At 49.5% G+C, this 18,935-nt stretch overlaps 9 protein-coding genes across 9 annotated transcripts, besides 20 other annotated features; all 9 read right to left on the reverse strand.

Annotated features, from left to right (window-relative positions):
* Tc00.1047053511537.8 (ABC transporter, putative) lies at positions 1 to 954 on the reverse strand (the record flags this gene model as incomplete). Its single annotated transcript, XM_804291.1, has 1 exon — positions 1 to 954. A coding segment is annotated over one exon (954 nt), but the record flags the coding sequence as incomplete, so codon positions are not given.
* Positions 1 to 975: a sequence feature (heterozygous, Esmeraldo-like haplotype).
* Positions 976 to 1,060: a sequence feature (areas merged during assembly that could not be assigned to a particular haplotype. This can correspond to areas where the two haplotypes were merged or to regions with more than two copies in the genome that were merged during assembly.).
* Positions 1,061 to 1,531: a sequence feature (heterozygous, non-Esmeraldo-like haplotype).
* On the reverse strand, positions 1,290 to 2,633 carry Tc00.1047053511537.16 (hypothetical protein, conserved; the record flags this gene model as incomplete). The annotated part of the gene is made up of 1 exon (XM_804289.1): positions 1,290 to 2,633. One exon carries the CDS (start codon positions 2,631 to 2,633, stop codon positions 1,290 to 1,292), a length of 1,344 nt encoding a protein of 447 aa, XP_809382.1.
* Positions 1,532 to 1,540: a sequence feature (areas merged during assembly that could not be assigned to a particular haplotype. This can correspond to areas where the two haplotypes were merged or to regions with more than two copies in the genome that were merged during assembly.).
* Positions 1,541 to 5,413: a sequence feature (heterozygous, Esmeraldo-like haplotype).
* Positions 2,653 to 2,690: a microsatellite.
* Positions 2,945 to 2,964: a microsatellite.
* On the reverse strand, positions 3,387 to 3,740 carry Tc00.1047053511537.21 (hypothetical protein, conserved; the record flags this gene model as incomplete). The annotated part of the gene is made up of 1 exon (XM_804292.1): positions 3,387 to 3,740. The coding sequence occupies one exon, from the start codon at positions 3,738 to 3,740 to the stop codon at positions 3,387 to 3,389; it is 354 nt and encodes a 117-aa protein (XP_809385.1).
* On the reverse strand, positions 4,124 to 6,667 carry Tc00.1047053511537.24 (hypothetical protein, conserved; the record flags this gene model as incomplete). Its single annotated transcript, XM_804290.1, has 1 exon — positions 4,124 to 6,667. One exon carries the CDS (start codon positions 6,665 to 6,667, stop codon positions 4,124 to 4,126), a length of 2,544 nt encoding a protein of 847 aa, XP_809383.1.
* Positions 5,414 to 5,845: a sequence feature (areas merged during assembly that could not be assigned to a particular haplotype. This can correspond to areas where the two haplotypes were merged or to regions with more than two copies in the genome that were merged during assembly.).
* Positions 5,846 to 18,935: a sequence feature (heterozygous, Esmeraldo-like haplotype).
* Positions 6,667 to 6,719: a sequence feature (T-rich).
* Positions 7,021 to 7,045: a microsatellite.
* Positions 7,273 to 7,293: a microsatellite.
* Positions 7,497 to 7,525: a microsatellite.
* Positions 7,543 to 10,506, reverse strand: Tc00.1047053511537.30 (hypothetical protein, conserved; the record flags this gene model as incomplete). The annotated part of the gene is made up of 1 exon (XM_804284.1): positions 7,543 to 10,506. The coding sequence occupies one exon, from the start codon at positions 10,504 to 10,506 to the stop codon at positions 7,543 to 7,545; it is 2,964 nt and encodes a 987-aa protein (XP_809377.1).
* Positions 8,249 to 8,275: a microsatellite.
* Positions 10,659 to 10,679: a sequence feature (AT_rich).
* Positions 11,188 to 11,636: a mobile genetic element.
* Tc00.1047053511537.40 (protein phosphatase 2A catalytic subunit, putative) lies at positions 12,560 to 13,471 on the reverse strand (the record flags this gene model as incomplete). The annotated part of the gene is made up of 1 exon (XM_804285.1): positions 12,560 to 13,471. The coding sequence occupies one exon, from the start codon at positions 13,469 to 13,471 to the stop codon at positions 12,560 to 12,562; it is 912 nt and encodes a 303-aa protein (XP_809378.1).
* On the reverse strand, positions 13,818 to 14,741 carry Tc00.1047053511537.50 (chaperone DnaJ protein, putative; the record flags this gene model as incomplete). The annotated part of the gene is made up of 1 exon (XM_804286.1): positions 13,818 to 14,741. The coding sequence occupies one exon, from the start codon at positions 14,739 to 14,741 to the stop codon at positions 13,818 to 13,820; it is 924 nt and encodes a 307-aa protein (XP_809379.1).
* Positions 15,030 to 15,050: a sequence feature (AT_rich).
* Positions 15,139 to 15,160: a sequence feature (AT_rich).
* On the reverse strand, positions 15,222 to 17,204 carry Tc00.1047053511537.60 (hypothetical protein, conserved; the record flags this gene model as incomplete). Its single annotated transcript, XM_804287.1, has 1 exon — positions 15,222 to 17,204. One exon carries the CDS (start codon positions 17,202 to 17,204, stop codon positions 15,222 to 15,224), a length of 1,983 nt encoding a protein of 660 aa, XP_809380.1.
* Positions 17,549 to 17,641: a microsatellite.
* Positions 17,806 to 17,827: a microsatellite.
* Positions 18,191 to 18,935, reverse strand: Tc00.1047053511537.69 (hypothetical protein, conserved; the record flags this gene model as incomplete). Its single annotated transcript, XM_804288.1, has 1 exon — positions 18,191 to 18,935. A coding segment is annotated over one exon (745 nt), but the record flags the coding sequence as incomplete, so codon positions are not given.

The following is an 18,935-nucleotide window of genomic DNA, read 5'->3' on the forward strand; positions in this document are numbered from 1 at the left end:
CCATCCAATGTACGAAAAAACAGCCGATAAAGCCGTCGCGATAAAACTAAGGCCCGCGCTAGTTTGTAGTGCCGTGCAAACAAGCATGACCTCAAATGCTGTGGGAATAACTAAGAATAGCAGAGCATAGGCAAGGGACCAGAATGCACGGCTTCCGCGATCGAGGTCCTTGCTTATAACTCCCGTCTCACGGCTTAAGTGAAAGTTCAAATCCAGAGAATGCAGTTTTCGGAACATCTCCATGGCAATTGTAGTAGATGCATGGCTGCCAACAGGAGCAAAAAGTGCGGATTTGAGTTCCTCTGTGAGTGAGCCTGTCAGCCGAGTGATGCCGTACGCGGCGACCATCCCAAAGACGCCAAGCTGCAATGGGCCAAGAACGACCACAGCATTGGCAACGTTGTGGTCGGGCGCGAGGGCGTCAACGACCATCTTAAACCAAAAAGGTACCGCCACCTTCAGAACCTTTGCCGTGACAACGCAAATCACACTGGTGACAACCAGCACACGATACATTGGCTGCCCGGGCGGCCACAAGTGCCGCATGACATGACTCACCACTCGGTATACAGGAATCTTGCTTAAGGCCTCCGCTGACACAATGGAGCCCTCTGTCGCCTGAATTTTCTCCTTCACCGCAGTTTTCTGGCGCCTCGGTTGCTGTTGTTTTTGTATCTTGCGCTTTTCTTCTTCGGTTTTCCCTTGTGGGCATTCCGTCCTGAACGTATTTGTCCCCTCCGCCGCAGGAACTCCCTTTGACGGCTCCAGCCGAAGACGAGTCGCCTGGTGAAACAAGCGTCGGCAATTCCACAAGGATGGCGACAGTGCGGAAATGGATCTCAAGTGGTATTCACTGAGCGCAGTCGAGGCAATCAACACCTGGCGTTTCCACAAAACTCTACTGCCCCATCGCCATTGCGTTGGACCTCCCATGAAGGATGCAACGCGCCGCATCAGCAGCGACACACGAGAAAAATATATATGTACTGAAACAACCCCTAAACCCTGGCAATTCAACAACAATCAGAAAGGATAAAAAGGCCGGTAAATAAAAAAAAAACGGGCGGAGTGTCTGCTGCGATAAGAGAGAAATAGAAACCTACAAAAGGTAAAGACCTCCACAAAAAAGGAGGAAAACAAGAAAGCAACAAGACAAAAAAAACGTAGTGAGCCCGCATGCACACACGCACACAAACAAACAAACGCTTTCACTCCCTCCCTGGCAACCCCACAGGCCAGCCGCACAAAAAAAAAAAAAATAAACCGGACAGAAATAGTCATACACACTCTCACCCGCTAAGACTCGGGTGACTTAACTGTTTAAACGCAGACTCCCTTGGGGCGAGGCGTCGACGTGGGATACGGAAGAGCGCGGGGACTGACGGCATCCCCTCAAGCGTTTCCCCGAAAGCCAGACGCTGGCAACAGGCCTCCAAAAAATCCAATTCGTAGCGTGTGAGGGTGGCTGTGGTGTACCAGATGCCAGCGTCCTTGCGCGGAAAAGCGACATCTTCCTCATCCGCAAATATGGCGCGGAAGAATCCGGCGCGAATTAAATGCGGTGCCAAAGCATCGGCACCGCGAAGAATCAACGTGCCATCGCGCGTCAACTCCAGTGAGAGTGACGAGCCGGGAAAACTCCGAACGAGCGTCCAGTCCTCCCTCCCCAGACCACATTCAGTGCAGCACTCCACCTCGCCCCCCTCGCTCTTCAGCAACGTCCTGGTGCAACGAGGGCAGTGTGCCACCCACAACCGAGCCTGGCTGGGCAAAACCCGAGTGGTCCCCACCGACTCCACGTAATGAACCGCAAGAACATCTTCGTCTTGCGTCAAACCACTGGAAGCACTGGGGAATCCCTGCGAAGGCGGATCAGGGGCGTCCTCTGAATGCCGCTCCCGTTTAACATGAGCGATCCTAATTTCCGATATCCATTGGGTTGGGGACGCGGAGCCGTTGGAAGAATTCAATAAAAAATTGTCATCGCCTTCCTCCTTTTGAGCCTGCGTCGATTCTATGATTTCTGTCACCTGTTGCTTCTTTTGCTGGCGTGAGGCATCACCACTTCGATAGCTTCCGTCGGGATCCAAAATAAGCATTTGTGTCCCTGGAGGCATCTGTGACAAAACGTGCAATTGCCAGCAGTCCATCTCCAGCGTGGAGGCCGCCACACGCTTCTCACACACAGGACACGGCGCCCTTGGGTCTCGCATGGAACGGCACTTCTCTAACAGCGAAATCCACGACTCCAAATCGCAGCACTGAAGATGCTGGCACTCGCTGCTTCGTACCGGATACCGCAATGCCATACGAGAATAAGGGCAAAGAAGTGAAATTTCTATCGTCGATACCTCCACCTCATCCCCGCCTGGGTGACCAAACGCCATTTCCCACGCCCGGTGACGATGAGCCTGGCGCAACTTACTGTTCGCACTTTTATTGCCTTTCACCTCGTCAAGAATACGTTGCCGCAAATCCAGCAATGTCTGAGAGACCAACGCGCTGGATTTCGACGCCTTTGCGCCTTCCACGCGAGCTACCTGTGCATGTCCCCTCCCAAAAGAAGAGCTAAAAAACCCGGCCCAGGGACCAGATGCCCTCTGGGTTCCCCGCGTCGCCGAGTGTGCAGGCATCTACAGGATCCCCCCTCTCTATGTAATGTGTGTATGTATGTATGTGCGCACGTATGTGAACACTTTCCTCCAGTCTCTTTTTTCCTTTCTGTTTGTTTGCTTGTTTGTTTTATGTCCTTGGCAAACTTGTGTGGTTTCTTTCTTTTCCGTCGCCTTCTCTATAGGCTTCCTCGCTTTCCCTGTTCGTCACGTTTTCTGTTCCGCTCCCTCTAGCCTCCCCAGGCCGCCGCAGCTGCCCAATGCAAGGCAGCCAGCAGCCACACACACTAAGAGAAAAGGAGAGAAAATTCCTTCTAAGACTCAACCCTCAAAAATAAATAAATAAATAAATGGAAAAGAAAAGAATTTGTTTTTGCCCTTTTTTATTATTGTTTTTTTCTTTTGGGAGAGGGAGAGGGAGGAGTCACGCAAAGCGTCATATTTGATGCTTCCATTCCACATGTACCGTTGGGAAAAAAGGCGGTCGTCAATGCAGTGAAGTACACCCACCCGGTGCTCTTCGACCAGATGCAGACAGAGAGAAAAAAATAGTTGAGAGTCGAAAGGAATATAAAAAAAAGAATAAAAAAAAACAGCTCGAACGTCTCTTGTTGTTGCTGCCGCTTTCATTTTTCATTTATTCTGGTCACGGTTCTGTGCCGATAATCCCCCCTTTCTCTCTGTCCTTCTTTCAGCTGCTCTTCTTTCCTCGTCCCCTGATTGCCCAGTCCGCAGGGGCTCCTTCGCCATCCTCCCCACCCCCTTGCGCAGCGATCAGTCATCACGGAGGATGTACGCCCACCTGCCTCGCTGCACACCGTAGACAAGAAGCGAGAGGCACCAAATATAGTAAACACCCACCAGCGGAGTGGATGCCATTAAAGCCTTTGTGCGAAGGCCATGAAGAATAAATTGCGTGAAGGCACAAGTCGCGGCAATAGACACGTACGCGTTGGAAAGGGTAGGATCAAATGGGTAGGCGTAGACAGCCACGGCGGCCACAGTGGTGTTAAACGCCCCAGTAAAGAGCATCATGCGGCGCCGCGTCAAATACCACGCAGAAACGGACCCCACCGCATTAACTACGGAAAAAAAAGAGGCCTGATAAACGAACGGAATAAAATGCATCTTTTACTCTCTTCCTCATCAAGGGGCTGCCGGTCAAAGGGAGCCAAAAGTAGCTCGCGTCCCTCAGAGCCAAAATTTCTCTCTAATGACTGAGAAACCTACGCAAAGAAAAAAAAAAAAAGGAAGCAACACAAAAACAACATATGGAATTAACGTTAATAAATAATGCATGAATGAAAGGTGCCTGCCCGGCCCTGACTTTTCTTTTTTTTCCACCTCTCTCTCTCCTCCACCCCCCTCCTGAACCCGGGAGGCCAGAAAGAAAAAAAAAAGTTCAGCCTCACTCATATCATCATCCCTGTGTCACGCGTCCTTAGAAATGCGCACATGCAAAAGTACACACTCACGTAAAGCAGAGAAAAAGCAAAAACAACATTTCTACCTCACTCAGGAAATGCCTCCCCGAAGAGACCCAGAAAGGCAGAGAGCGAAAGTCGCTGCCGCCACGATGGCGCCGTCAGAGCACAAGAAGGCGAGCCTTCCCCCCGCGAAACTCCGTCTGAATCTCGGCCCTTTTCTGCCTCAGAAAAAGAAGAATAGGCCTCCAAAAACAACGGAGATTGACTGGGGCTCGGAACAAACACCTCGTCTCCAGTGTTCGTGGCACCCCCAGAGACGGAACGGCATCGTTTCCTTCCCGGTGATGATGAGCTATCCGGTGTCTTGCCACTGCGCCGCGTGGGGCTGCCACATAACTCGCGCGTACCCGACGATGACCCGCCAGGGAGCACACCGTTTGGCGTCTCCAAAAGTGGGGCGACCGCGTCGTAGCACGCGGAAGCCTGACCAAAAATGAGATTAGGCCTCCGTGCTTGTGTCAGAAGAACGTTATAAGCAAGCAGTGCAATGCGTGCAAGAAACGGTTCCGCCCCGTCACGCCACTTTGTCTCCAAAATGAGACGCGAGGCAAAGCGGAAATAGGGAGACAACGATATTATTTCCTCACGACGCAGATTTCGTGCCAGAACGGGTGCATCACGCCGTGAATTGGATGATTTCCTCCTTACCCCTTTTGACCACGAGTATCTGTTGCCAGCCCTGTTGCATGTGAGTACCGGCACGTCGAATGCCTGGGGCACCAGACACTCTGTTAGACATGTGAACCATCGTCCCACACACTCTCCATTCGCCTCGGCATGTTGCTTAAGACACAACAACTCTACAAGAAGAGGCAATAAAGGAGCCGTACTGTCCCTCTGCCCATTTGTACGTTCTCGGGCATATTCGCTAAGAGCAGAATCCACTGTCTCCACCACGACACCATACAGAACAGCACTATAACTGGCAATTTGTCGAACGCACTCCATCACCTGTTCCTGAAGAGGACGCAGGAAAGAAAACGGCGTATCACTCCCAGCCATGATAGAAGAGAGATTTAGTAACGAGGTGCATATCTCCCGAACATCCTCAATTTGAGAGGCCCACGCTGTCGCACGCACCACCCCCTTCATAGTCGTTGCGGGGGCCGCCTCCTGGGCCAAGTTGGGGGCTGTCAAATTCTGAAGAATCTCAAGGCAGGAACCAAGACGGCGTAAAGGTGAGTCTTGCATACCCGTCAACATCTTTTCCTCACGTCGGACTCGTCTGGCTTTCGGTTGAAAAAAAGAAAAAAAGCCACCAGATCTCTTTGAGGGAGAGCATGATGCCGCGCGCGGCGATTGGCCATCGCTCTCACCCGTCAAAAGACGTTTAAAGTTATTTACAGTACTCTCCAACTCGTCCCGAATTGTCTGCAATAATCCCTCCCCCGTCATGCGATCCAGTACACGGGCTCGCAGCTTCGGTTCCGCAAAAATGGACATGCTAACGATGGCTGCCAAACTAATTAAAGGCAACCCCCTCGTCATGCTACCAAATCCCGTTCGGCTGGACATCATCTCCGTCATCAGGCGTCGCTTTTTCTCGTGAAGTACCAAAGCAATACCATCATACTTGGATGAACACACTGTGGGTGGCAAGGCCGCATCCAGCAAGAATTCCAAGAGATAACACTCCTGCAAGGCAACCAAAAGAGGCAAGGACACCGAAAACAATTGCCAATGGGAAACGAGCTCATTCAGCTCTTCATCTATATCACGCCAGCCGCTTCCAAAAGAAGAAGACTCTAATTTTCTGCTCTCTCCACACACAAAGCACAGTAACCTCAGGAGTGTCACATTTGACGATATCATTGTCCGCAACGACAGCGATTCGTTGGCATACACCAAAAGCGACTCTACACACTTGCCCATAAGCAAGACCAGATTTTGGGGTGGTTTGTGGGTTGGGGCACGAAAAGACGATGACGGAGCAAAAAGAGGGCGTCGCACCGTCGACAGGACAGAGCTGTTGCCGCGCCCGCCCAATTCGCGTGCGGATGCTGCCATCAAACGGGAAGATCCAACAGAAGTCATAAGTGTTGCACTCGTAAAGTACCTCTTGTCCCGCCAAGTCAGGGCGTATGCGTCGCTCAGGAGGTTCAGAGCATCCGACGCCGCCTTCCTATTCCGCAGAAGGGCCTTCTCATCGAAATTTCGCACCAACGCGAGAAAATCGCGTGAAGTTAGCTCCTTCCCCGTGCCTATGGCCGTAACCTTCGAGGACGTGGACCCTTGACCTGGTGGAGTCAATGCAACGTTCCCGTTCCCTGTGCCCCTTTTCGGCGTGCTACTTTTGCTGGATTTCTCACCCCCCGCATTCCATGAGGAATCGTCCTGTTCGCAATCGGCATCCCGATCACGCGGTGACGTGCTCGGCGAGTGAGTTGGCGATCCACCCGGTGATGGATACGCAATGATAATCACATCTTCCTCCGTAAACTCTGGCTGGGCAGCCAACAGCTTGGCATGCAGCCGCCGCAGCGCAGAAAAGAGATAGCAGTCGTCGCCATTTTTCTCCTCCGTTTCAGCGATGTTCCTTTTGCCAAATTTGTCCCATAATTCAAACATTTTTGTTTTTCCCTTTTTCTTTTTTAGTATTTTCTTTTCTTTATTTCTCCTTCGGGAGTGGGAAGGATGTTTCTCTCTTCCTCTCTTCCTCTCCCTCCCGGGAACGCGGGTCCCCTGTTCTGCCCCCCCACACCCACTCGACGAGAAGGTTCTCTTCCGAAAAAAAAAAAAATGGAGAAAAGGGGGAAAGAGGCAACGACTCCCTCACAACACACGCACGGGCCCGTCAGCGCAACCCCGCAATCTTCTCTTTTACCCACGGACGCAGAGAAGGGGAAGTGAAAGGAGGGTTTTCAGCTGCGCCGGGGAAAAAAAAAGAAAGCCGCCTCTCCGCGCATCACAGTCAAAAGAATACACACACACACACACACACACACATGGTCTGACTGCTCAGGAAAAAAGGAATAATTGTTCCAATAACCGTCACATTTCCGTTCGCCCCCTTCAGCGGCTTCCTTCAATAAATGCGGCCAATTTCCATCCCCTAAGAGTTTTTTTTGTTTTGTTTTTTCTTTTTTGGTGTCGTATAGTAACCCAGCAGAGAATCCAGCAGAGGCGGAAATGAAGTTTGGGAGAAAAATTAGTTTTAAAAAGGAAGGAAGCGTAAAAAAAAAAAAAAAAAAAAATCTTTTAAAAAACTCTTTCACTGCTCTCGCTGTCGTCAACTCAATTTGTGTTCGTTATGTTGGTTTATGCCTAATTGTCGTGCGTTTGCTTTCCCTTCGGCAACCGCCACCCTTAACTCCATGCGGGTGGGGAAAAGCTCCCTTTGCATTAATTCCACAGCTCTCACCCCCCACACACACACACGCACCACACAGAAAAAGAAATATGTAAGTATATATATATATATATATAGCAAAGCTTCAGTTTGTTCAAAACGATACTTGAAGTGCAGTGGGAGCAGGCTCCAGCATCCGACGCCTGCGTGCTTCTTCCTCTACGCGCTCCCGCAGCTGACGCAGCATGGCCGCGCGAACGACTTTATCGAGCGCATACATGTAATCTGGATTCTGTTCGGTTGGTGTGACCTCCTCGTCACCGTCAGTGTTACAGCTATCCTTGGAGATAGCGCCACAGAGGATTGTGTGGTCCAGCCCAAGATACTCACAAAACTGCATGCATCCCATGGAATTCAAGGAAAAGCAAAGCAGCTCGCCAGCTTCCTTCAGCAGCGTGTCGCTAAAGCAGTGAGAGCGTCGTGGTTCAACACACTCAGCGGCAGCAAAAGCAACGACATCTTCAGTGCTGATCATCTGCTTGCAAATCTGGCACTTTAATTTGGTCCCCGTCAACAATTCACTTGACATTAGCCAACCGTTGCAATTTGGCTCCGGGCATTCAATTTGCACCGTCCGCTGCAATCCACAGTACTCCTCCAGCAAACTCGAAATGGTCCGCTCGATATCTTCAAGCACCGACTCCGCAGCGTGCGGCTTTGTCTCTGTTGAAAAAACGCGTATCACTTGAAGCCCCTCACGATACAAAAAGACGCGGCAACAGTCCCCTGAGAGCCACATGGCATCGTTCCATCGGTTGTGTTCTTCATCTGCCTCGAGAAGTCGGTATTCATCAAATGCGTCACCATCATCATCATCATCATCATCACCCTTGTTACCTGCCAACAAAGCTCCACAAGGTTCCTGCAGAACGACAACTTGCTGGTATGAATGAAGTCGAAACTGGAACCGCCACCATGCTTCATCCGGAAGAAGATTGAACACAAACCTCAGTTTTGGTCCACGCTTAAATAAAACCGGTGCAAGCCGCCTCAGGCTGTCGGGGACAAAATATGGAGAAAGGCTAGGCACAAAGTAGCGTGTAATTTTCGGCTCGCGAACTATCGGCTGTCCCGCCTCAATGTCAATCGGTGTCTCCTCCTCCAGCAGCGCCAACTCATCACATGGTATGAGAACGGGATAAAGAAGACTCAAGGAGATGAGAAAGCGTACGGCCACAGTGTAATCCAAATCATCAGGCTCGTGGCCCAAAATATCAAAAAGTGGAGCACGGAATAATACACGGACCAAAGGCCACCGAAGAAACCCTTTGCTCATAAGGTGCATGTCTGCAGCCTCGGCAACACTTACGGTGTATTCGAGACGCCCAATTACGCTGCGAAGATGGAGTGGTGTGCGAATTACCTGGGCGTATGAAAACAAAGCCGCCGCAAGGCGACTCAACCACAAAGGGCGTAGCATGATAGGACTGTTATCCGACAAACAGTACGGGTTAGAGAGGTAAATAATATTCCAGCTGTGCATAAGACGAGCAATTTGAAGCAGTTCCTCATCTGAAGCCACGCCAAACTGCACCGCTGAATAAATAAAGTGCCTCAAAGGCATAAAAAACTTCTCTGGGAATCGCTTTTTCTCGTTCATTAACATCTCCAGAAGTTTCAAGTGACGCCCAGGAATAGCAGCGGCAGGGAAGTCCGTGTCTTCCATGCAGTCCCGGTGTGCCACCTCAGCAAAGAACTGCAGAAGAGCACTTAACTTCCGAACAGAAAAACGCCGTAATCCACCAGTCGCAATGAATTCACGCGTCTTACATGAAACAGCAAAGTTGCCCACAATCTCATTGGTGACGATCTTGCCAGTAGTGGGGTCTGTGGCAGCTATGCGCTGCATGAAGCTTGTGACTTTCTTCTCCACCCTTAACAGGATTCTCTCCACACTGCGCTGTCCCTGTACCCGAAGCTCATCCAAATGAGTGGCCACAAGCGCCATCTTAGCTCGAGGAAACTTGGCATATACCTCTGCAATCCACTTGTAAAGTCGCTCCTCCTCCTTCACAGAGATGCCAGAACTCTGAAAGTCCTGCTCAACAGAAGATATCTTCCATACAAGAAGAAAAATTGATCGATCGGTAAGGAATCGTGTGTGTGAGTGGTGGACCTCCTGTCCGGCAAAATCCGACAGGATCAACTGAATACAATCTTCACCAACACAAATATTTTGGCTGCAAACCTCCACACCCGTTGTCGTTTTCACGTCCGGAAGCTTCTTTAAAAAATATGGCTCCGACTCAAAGCACTTCCGCAGAGATGTCTTGCCAACCTCCTGATGACCCAGCAGAACAAGTTTCCTTTGAAATATCTGCTTGTTGGGGAAACGCCCCCTCGAACCAGTCCGTTGGACCTCCTGCAACAATAGGTTTCGCATTTGGGGATCCACATGTTTTTCTTTGGAGCCAAAAGAACAGGTATCATTAACACCATGGCCCTGTTGAGTGGCGGCCACAGACCCCATGACGAGATACCGAGACAAAAGATCACCCCTCCTTTTGACGCCCAACCACTGCAGCATCTCTTGCTCATCTTGAGGCTTTAATGCAGCTGTAGTGTTTTCGTCGCTCCCCATAATGGCGGTATCTTCCGCTGATTGAGCGCAAAGGGAGGATTCAGGACATGTGCTGCAATGCCGCATTCCACCTGCAGTTGGACCTTCACGCCTTATAGTGGCATTTACCGAAGACGGATCAACACTTTTTCCCACCGATGCGAGTCCAAATAGAATTTTATTGGGCACACAAGACGGGTTCGCAGCTTTTTCTTCCGCATCCGATATCAATGGCCCACGCCTTTCCTCACTGTTGTGCCCCTCTTGCTCTGCCGTTCTCCCTACAGCAATCTTTTCAGAAAGAGGCAAATCCCCACCATCAACCAGAGGCACAGACTGAGAAATACACAAAGACTCACCCTCATTGGGTGTCAACGTGGGGAACACAGCGCAGTTCTCATTCTTAGTTATTAGAGCATCTACTTGAGAATCGTGGAAAACAAGCTCAGCCCCGCCTTCGGTAAATGAATGCAACGCGGCATCTCCCTCAAAAGACATAAGAGTTGACTGTTAGCAAAAAAAAAAAAAAATAATTCCCTTAAAAGAATGCAAAAAGGCCCCTTCCAAAAGCCCTACAAATATTGTAGATATATATAGCTCCGCGCAAAGAACTTTATTGTAAAACGATAGTCTATGCCCTACCTTGCCGCAAAATAAAAATAAAATAAAATGCAACGCAATTTAGCAGCTACGCACTTATTCTCGGATAAATGCACATTCGACGCTCAACGGGCAGTCCAAAATGGCTCCCCACCACCCGTCGGCACAAAGTACTGACAAAAAAAAGGTGCTGAAGATGCCTTCCACGTGCTTCGCAAGTGCCACCCCTTCGATAATTTTAAAGAGTTTTGCGGCCTGGCCTCCCGAACATCCATCCACTGGGGCATCCTCTTAAGCCGCTTGTCACCGTGCGGCTTGCATACCGCAATCGCGCCGCACACCATCAATGGCGGCAGCATTGCCCGCTAATGGTGAGAACGCCGCCCACGTGGTGGCTCAATGGCGGGTTATTCGCTGGGCAAAGACAAAGTGAGGAACCTGCCGTTGGACCACTCCGCCCGAGAATGTGGTCGTGGGCGTGTCTGTCTCGTGGACACCGTCCAATCCACAAATCCACCCATAAATCTCTCCCCTAATAAATATGCTTTGCGCTAGGCTTCACAAGAATAGATAGGGGAGAATATTCGCCTGGACCGCTGCCCAAATCCTAAAATTATCTAAAGAAATCAAGCAAGACGGGGAAAAGGGGTAAATGGAGAGGCAGCGGCTTCGCCACATCCTCAATGTTTGCTCCAATTAAATACATGCGTTTTCGGAAAGCCACTCTCGTGACATGGTGCAGTCTATTCAGATGGATGATGTTTATTCCTTACGAAGTGGAAAATTTTGTGCTCTTCCAACCACAAGTCCCCGCCGAGAGGTAGGAATCAAAAGAGCGTGGATGGGAAGGAAGACGAAAAGAAAAAAGGCATTCGTCTTGCCTTTATCGGTTCCTCGACTCCTTCCATCGCGGTGTTGCAGAGCTTTCAAAAGACGGGCAAGTATCGTAAATAAATATATTCACTGTACCAGAATATATTACTTTAGGTAGCCAACCTTCCTCGCGATCATTCTCTCCACAAGCTCCTAGAAGAAGACATCATTATTGGGTGTTCCTCTAGACACACCTCCGCCTACAGCATTCCCCTCGCAACCTTTCAAACAAAAAAATTTGCACGCAAATATATATTGCCCGTTGTTCCCAGCTCACGGAGTTTTTGACTGCCCTGTAATTTTTTTTTGGTTGGGGAGAACAGGAGGGATGCAAGGGGGAGTCACATTGCGGGAGCGTGCAAAGGAATTTGCATCCCCACCGCCCGGAATCACCCAGGGACTCTTCTACGGACACAAAATGCAGGTGTGGGGTGGTGCTAGAGGATAACTCAGTGACTCTGCGCCGTGAATTCAGAGAAGCAAGCAGGGAATTACTGAAAAAAAGGTAATACGGCCACCAGAGAAGAGCTGCAGTCGATCCTTCACGATTTCATTGTCGTCTTCGCTTTCACATTTCTCATCCCGGTGGGTTGAGTGTCAGGACGGCGACCTAAAAAAAAACTCCCACTGATATGGCACCCCCTCTTGTTTTTCCCCGTTTTTTCCCCTCTTCACTCGGCACAACAATCCTCTTTCCCAGTCATTGACAACAGTACATCCCTTCCCCCGGCCACAACCCTAAATGCAGTTGGTCATCACTCCAGCATCCGTCGCCTCTTCCCCCGCTTCTTCACCGTCAAATTACTCAGACCCTGTTCGCGTGCGTGTCGCCCATTCACTTCTCTGAGAGTGCACAATTCACATGGCTTCCATGCAGCGTACCATACAGGAGAAGCATAAAACCAAGGAAAGAAGAAGAGGGGCCGACGCGTATCAACAAAAAAGCGAAAAGATACCAGCGGTCAGAGAGCCATCCCCATTCAATCCAGCAAGAAGGGAAAAGCAAGAAGCATACGGAAATACCCGTACATGGCTGCGTTGTTTATGAACACGCTCCTTAATCGCACACCCAACCCACCTACAAAAAGTATTCCGGCAGGGAGGGCTTCGATGGCTCGCGTGCATCGTCCGGGGCTGCTTCAAAAAGTTTAAAGTTCTTGTTGAGATGCTCGTCCAGCTCCAATATTGATGCCACATTCATGCAGCGGTAGCAATAATTCGGAGCAGACCATACCGTCACAAGCGTGTCGTTGAACATTACTTTGTAACCCTCCATGACAAGCTGGTGCGAGCGGCACAAGAGCTCCAGCCTGTTTGTTTCGAGGAAGGTGCGCACCACTTCTTCACCGTAAAGGTAACCGGCGCCACGCGGGGACAGGCCCCACGCCTCAATATCTTCCGGGTCGGACCACAACAAATCGCACATGGCACCCTCGTGGGGTACCTCGCAGCGGCGCTCAATAGCATCCATCTGGCTCATTGTGGAGATCATGGGCGAGAGACCCGCGTGGACGCACAATATCTTTTCTTCCACAACACACACAAGGGGCAAAAGATCAAACACCTCCGTGCAGTAGCGCCACACATTAACGCTGCCGTACTTTCGGAGACACTCATCATAGAAGCCGTATACCTGCGTAATCTGGCGCGACTCGTGGTTACCGCGAAGAAGCACTACGCGAGTGGGATACTTGACCTTGAGGGCGACCAGAAGAAGGAATGTCTCCACGCCGTGGTGTCCACGGTCAACGTAGTCGCCCATGAACACGTAGTTCACATCAGGGACCTCTCCGCCTACACGAAACATCTCGATAAGGTCAAAAAACTGAGCATGGATATCACCAACAATGGTGCATGGCGCGCGTATCACGTGAGTATTGGCCTCTGCATCAAGAATGTTGTGAGCAGTCTGGCATAGCTTCATCACCTCCGACTCCCTGGGGTAGGCGCCTTTACTGACGGTCTCTAGAAACTGGTCAATTGAATCCATATGCAGCTTTCCTAACAAAACCGGAACAAACCCAAAAACTTGCTACAGCACAAAAAAACCTGGGATGATTTCATCAACAGTGCCAACGGCAGAGGTCACAAAAAGAAAAAGTGAGGAACCCAGTACAGCTCCAGTGGATGTCGCACAGAACCCACCAAAGCCAAAAAAAAAAAAGGTGTTCCTTTCAATTATGTACAAAGGGTGAGATGTTCGAGCAAATAATGAGCAAAAATAAATTAACGGTAGGCAATTCACACAGTTTCATGCATGTAAATTTTTATTAATACTTGTTTATCTCTCTTTGTGTGTAAATGTCTTTGAACTGGGAAAAGCGGAATTGGTGAATTTATCTTCTGCGATCATAGTTCCCCAACGCATCCGCAAGTATTGCATCCTCAAGAACACTGCCACCGTCAACGATGCCATTCTCGACGTAACTTCGGTAGTCAAAATTAGCAAACTTGCAGAGACGCTCTTCCAGGTCGCAGCTGTACGAATGTTTAGCCAAATCCGATACAAATTTTAGTCGACTGCTCGTTGCTTGGCAATTAGTATTCATAGAGATGGTGCCGGGCGCTGGTGTCTCGCCGTTATGACGCAGGCGAAAATCCTGCATCATGCTGCGCTTGACCGAAGTCGACGCGGTACATCTTACGCCGCCTTTGCTTTCCTGGGCTCCGCAGCTGTTTTCCTGGCGGTGTTCCTCTTCTTCACGGAGTTTATTCTCCAAGCGCTGCATCAGTTCGGCAGTGGTGGAATGCCGTGGCACGCTGACAGTGGAAACTCTTTGGGCAACACCTTCCTTCACAAGGGCACGCATTCGTTCGTATTCTTGTTTAAAAGCAGGGTTTTTTGCATCGTATTCGGCGCGGCGTCGCATTTCTTCCTCGCGCTGTTTCTCAAATTCACTCCTCTCCTTCTTCTTCCCCTCCTCCTCCAGGCGTTTCCGCTCCACAAACTGTCGAAGCTCCTCCGCGGTAAGTTCAACATTAGGATCCATCATCGGGTCATAAGCCCGCGCCTGACCCTCAATGTGAGTCCGCAGCCTCTCCGAGTCATACAAACGGCGCCGCGCCGGGTCAGACAAGATGCTGTTGGCGAAACTTATCTCCTTGAAAACCTCTACACCGTCCGGATTCTTGTCCGGGTGGTACACTACAGCCAGCTTGTAATATGCACGCCGAATCTCGACGTCTGATGCGGTCCTAGGCACCCCAAGCACATCATAGAGCGCCCTGTTTCCCCTCAGCTCAAAGACATCCGAGCCCATGACCCTGCTCCTTTTGCCTCTTCCTTTTTTTCGATTTTTTTTGTCACTATATTCCCCAACGGATGTCTCGCTGTGAATTTTTTATATACAACCAAATTGTTGGAGTTGCTCCGTGTTTTGAAGTGTATAGGTGTCCGTTCTTTTTGTTTTCCCCCTTTTTTGTGCTTTTTTGCCTTCTTGGGATATTCCTTTGCGGCAGTGTGAGCTCGGCACGCGACGCGCTTCAACAGTGAGTCGGCAAGAGAAAGAAATGATGGAAAGTGCTTGTGTACGCAGGCGCAATGCAACATTTTTTATTTATATTTTTTTGGCTACTTTTTTTCTCCTGCACCTTCTTTCAGAAAGTTGCAGCTGGTATTATCCGCCCTCCCTCCTTTAATGCAGGCAGGGCTGGAAGAATTTAAAAAAAAAAAAAAAATGGGGGCGGCACGCCGAAAAAAGTCCACAAACAATAAGATGAAGGCAATGAAAGTACCATCACTACGTCGCCCAGTATCCGGTCTTCTTTGTTGCCCGCCCACGATTCTTCGTGGTGTGCGCAGAGAAGCTTTTACCGCCAAATCCCGTGCGCTTAAGCCCCTTCATCAGCGTGCCGCCTCCACCCATGAAAGAATAGCCGCGCGCAAAACCCACAACCGCAACACGCGACGGCTGCCCTGCGCCCGCCAGCCAAGGACACATATAACCCTCCGCTTGCATATAGAGTGAACGCTGCTTGCGGACTCGCAAGACGTACTTTTCTAGGATGCGATCCAACTGCTTCCGTCGAGCACTTTTCCTCAAGGACCGCTGGAGCGATAATGTTTCGCCTTCCGAGAGGCTTGCGTGCTCTCCCTCTTCGAGAAATGTATGTTGTCCACCTAGCTCAGCTGACAAAAGACGCTCGTAATCACCTGAAGTTGAATGCTGTGCAAAGTGCTCGAATGAGCCTTCCTGATGCAGGGGAAGCTGTGCCACTGACGTCGTAATCATACTTTTTTCTATGGGCACACCGTTGATAGCCCGCACAGTGTGCGTTTCCTTGTCCAAACTTGTGGGAAGCTGTGGTAACAGCGGCGCAGAGAATGGGAGCGGAGGCTTCTTGTTGGAGGAAATAGATGGCGGTGACTCATGAGCAACCCGTGATGAAACGGATTTGGCATACGCCTCGGGTGTTGACGCGTCCCTCTTTGTCCAAAAGACGTCTTCCTCAGGTTGATGCTGTTGCGTGGAGCGGAGTGATGCCCGGACGCAGAATCTTCTAGGCGCCTCCGCCTGCTCAAAGAAAGAAGAAGAAGTGCTCTCTTTTGCTGTAGTCGAGTTCAATACGTTTTGCGGCCCTGAACCTTCTTCGACAGCCAAACACGATGTTGGTAAAGCTACGGTGTTATGGTTTTTATTTTTTTCGTTGCTGCTTCCGTCGTCCTTGTATCTCTTGTCAGAACTCTCCACGAGATGATTTGCAACCTTTTCTTTGGCCGACAACAGCGCCGCCTTCGGTGATGTCGCCAACCACTTGGCTTTAGCTTCCTCATGCATCAAGACAAAACGCTCCAACGATAAGTTGTCCTCTTGGGGCAAAATGAAGGATTCTACTGGGTAGCGTTGCTCCACCGCGGTCAACTCCTCCAGAGAGGGAGGCGCGTAACTCAACTCCCTGATTCCTTTGTATGTCAAGTCCTCTGCACGCACCAGCTCCTGTGTGCAGTAGTACGTGATGTCGTGTTGCAAGGCTCGGATGTTCAAGCACCTCTCTGGATACTTGGGGTTGGCCCTTATGCCCAGGACAGGAACCTGATTGCTACCCAAAAAGTCCCAGACATCATTCACCTGTTTCTGAAGAGCCACCTTATCGCCCTTGAATCGATCAATTTTATTTAATATAACCGAAAAATTTATCTGTTGTTCCCGCAAAAAGGCAAAGATTTCCTCGTCTCGGGGTTGAATGGGCTTCCTGGCCTCCATCACCCAATACACCCGCTTAAGTGGGCCTTGTTTGCGAAGCGCTAAGTAACGAAATAGAATGGCAAATGCACTTGCACGTTCAGCTAAGTTTTGCGAGAGTTGGCGTCCCATCCAACCGCCATAACCGGGGGTGTCTACAAGTAACATGGCATCCCCCACATTAAAGAACTGAAGAATTCGCGTGGTTCCCCGTGTGCTTCCAGAGCGTCCCAATCGGCGGTTGTGCAACAGGCACGATATGATCGATGATTTGCCAACGTTGGGTTTGCCGATGAAGCACACCTCCGGAAATGAATGCAGTCCCTCCGGCAAGGCGGAAAGTGTATTCACGTTCTTGAGGTGCACATTGCCCTTGGAAAAAACCTCGTCGCTCAGTCTTGCCACCAACGCTTCCCGCTGCGACATCACAGGGGCGTTGACAGGAGAATTTAAAAGCCTTTGGGCCAAAACCCTAGCGACTGGTCGAGACGACAGATGCCCGAACGTCTTTTCCAAAAGCGGCCGGTAAAAAAGACGCATGTGGTGGTCCCGAGTCTTTTGCCTGTTGCAACGCTAAATCCTACGCGGAGGAAATCCCTACCCCCACACTACAAAAATAATTGAAGAAAAAAAGGTTCCATTCCCACCTCACAGCACTGCAAAAAAAAAAAAAAAACAGCAATGATAAAAAAAGAAACATTCATTTACCACCGCAAGTAAACCGCCTCTACACAATGGGAAAGGTTTGCTCAACAACACATCGTTGGTATCAAGTGAAAGGAGAAAAAAAAGAGAAGAACGCCACCACAAGAAAAAAACAATAGATACATCTCAACGCAGAAGAAAAAAAAAAAAAAAAACAGACACTTTTCTTCGTTTTTTTCTTTGTTTTGTTTTGTTTTGTTTTGTTTTGTTTTGTTTTGTTTTGTTTTGTTTTGTTTTGTTTTGTTTTGTTTTGTTTTGTTTTGTTTTGTTTTTTGTTTTATCCACATATTTATTTATTTAAAGGTTTTTTTCCCTGTAGTTATCAAAGTTCTGCGTATATTTTTTGTTGAGCCATAGCATTTTTTTTTATTTGGTGTTTCTAGCTATCATGTTTTTTTTGTTTGTTTGCCTCGCCTGTACTTTCGTTGGTTTTCCCTTTTTTTTTTTTTTTTTTTTTTATTGCTGTTTTGTATTTCTCCTTCTTCCGTGTGTGTGTGCCAAGTAAATCCACTTTTGCCCCTCACATATTGCATGCCCCCCTACCCATTTTATTTTTTCCTTCCTTTCTTTTTGTTACACTTTTAATGAATGGTGGACAAAATGAATAGAAAAACCAGTTCCTACTCCTCCCCTTTGGTGTATATTTATCACCCGATATACATCTGTAAAAGACCAAACCAGAAGAAATATGAAATAAAACAATAAGGATCAAAGGGCTAATGTTTGACTGAAATACCTACATGCCTGGAAGCCATCCTCCCGCAATTTTGCCCTTTTAATGGCGGGGGTTCGCTTTCATTTCTATTGGGGGTACGTATCATTCACTTGGCCTGAGCGGAATTGAGTTGAGACCCCTCGTCCGCATTTTGGTTGGAGGCAACGACATCCCCTGCCTCTTTTTCAGGGCCATCCTTATTTTCCTCATCCTTCTTCATTGACTCCGTCTCTTCATCTGAAGCGACATTTGCCGCCGCTGCCTCCAGCTCCTGGGTTGCCGTAGCGAACCCCGGATCCACATGACGAGTCACCACAGGCTCCTCTGAAGTCTTCTTTATTTCTTTCTCCTCTTCCTTCTCATCCGCTCCATCATCTGGCACCTGCACGATGCGGCTCTTCGCTTCTCCAGGAGTACCGTCCACGCGTACCGGTGTGTACGTTACGCGAATCAACCTTCCCTGATCCTCCTTCTGAACCGTGTAATTGCGCACACCGGTCTCAACCACTTCGAAGTTCTCTGTCCCTGGTACCTCACGCTCCCACTCAATGATCGGTTCGCCGGGCTCGCCACCAAAGTACTCCACTTCCAGCTCCAGGGTATTACCAACCAAAGGCTCACCCACAACGTTCAAGAAGTTAGTTTGAGGAATACCAGCAGAAACGACACCATCCGACCTTGTTGTCACAGTTCTTCCCTGCACACCATCCGAGCGCACAGGTGTCACCGAAACCTCAATCGTGCAGTCGACTTCACGCTTGGTAAGAGCGAGTGTTGAGCTGTTAGGGCGGCCAGTTTTGGTTAGACGTTTGTATCGATCTCGGCGGAACACTGAATCACGTGTGGTCCAA

Source organism: Trypanosoma cruzi, genomic scaffold (genome assembly GCF_000209065.1).
Source record: "Trypanosoma cruzi strain CL Brener 1047053517133 genomic scaffold, whole genome shotgun sequence".
Classification (NCBI taxonomy): domain Eukaryota; phylum Euglenozoa; class Kinetoplastea; order Trypanosomatida; family Trypanosomatidae; genus Trypanosoma; species Trypanosoma cruzi.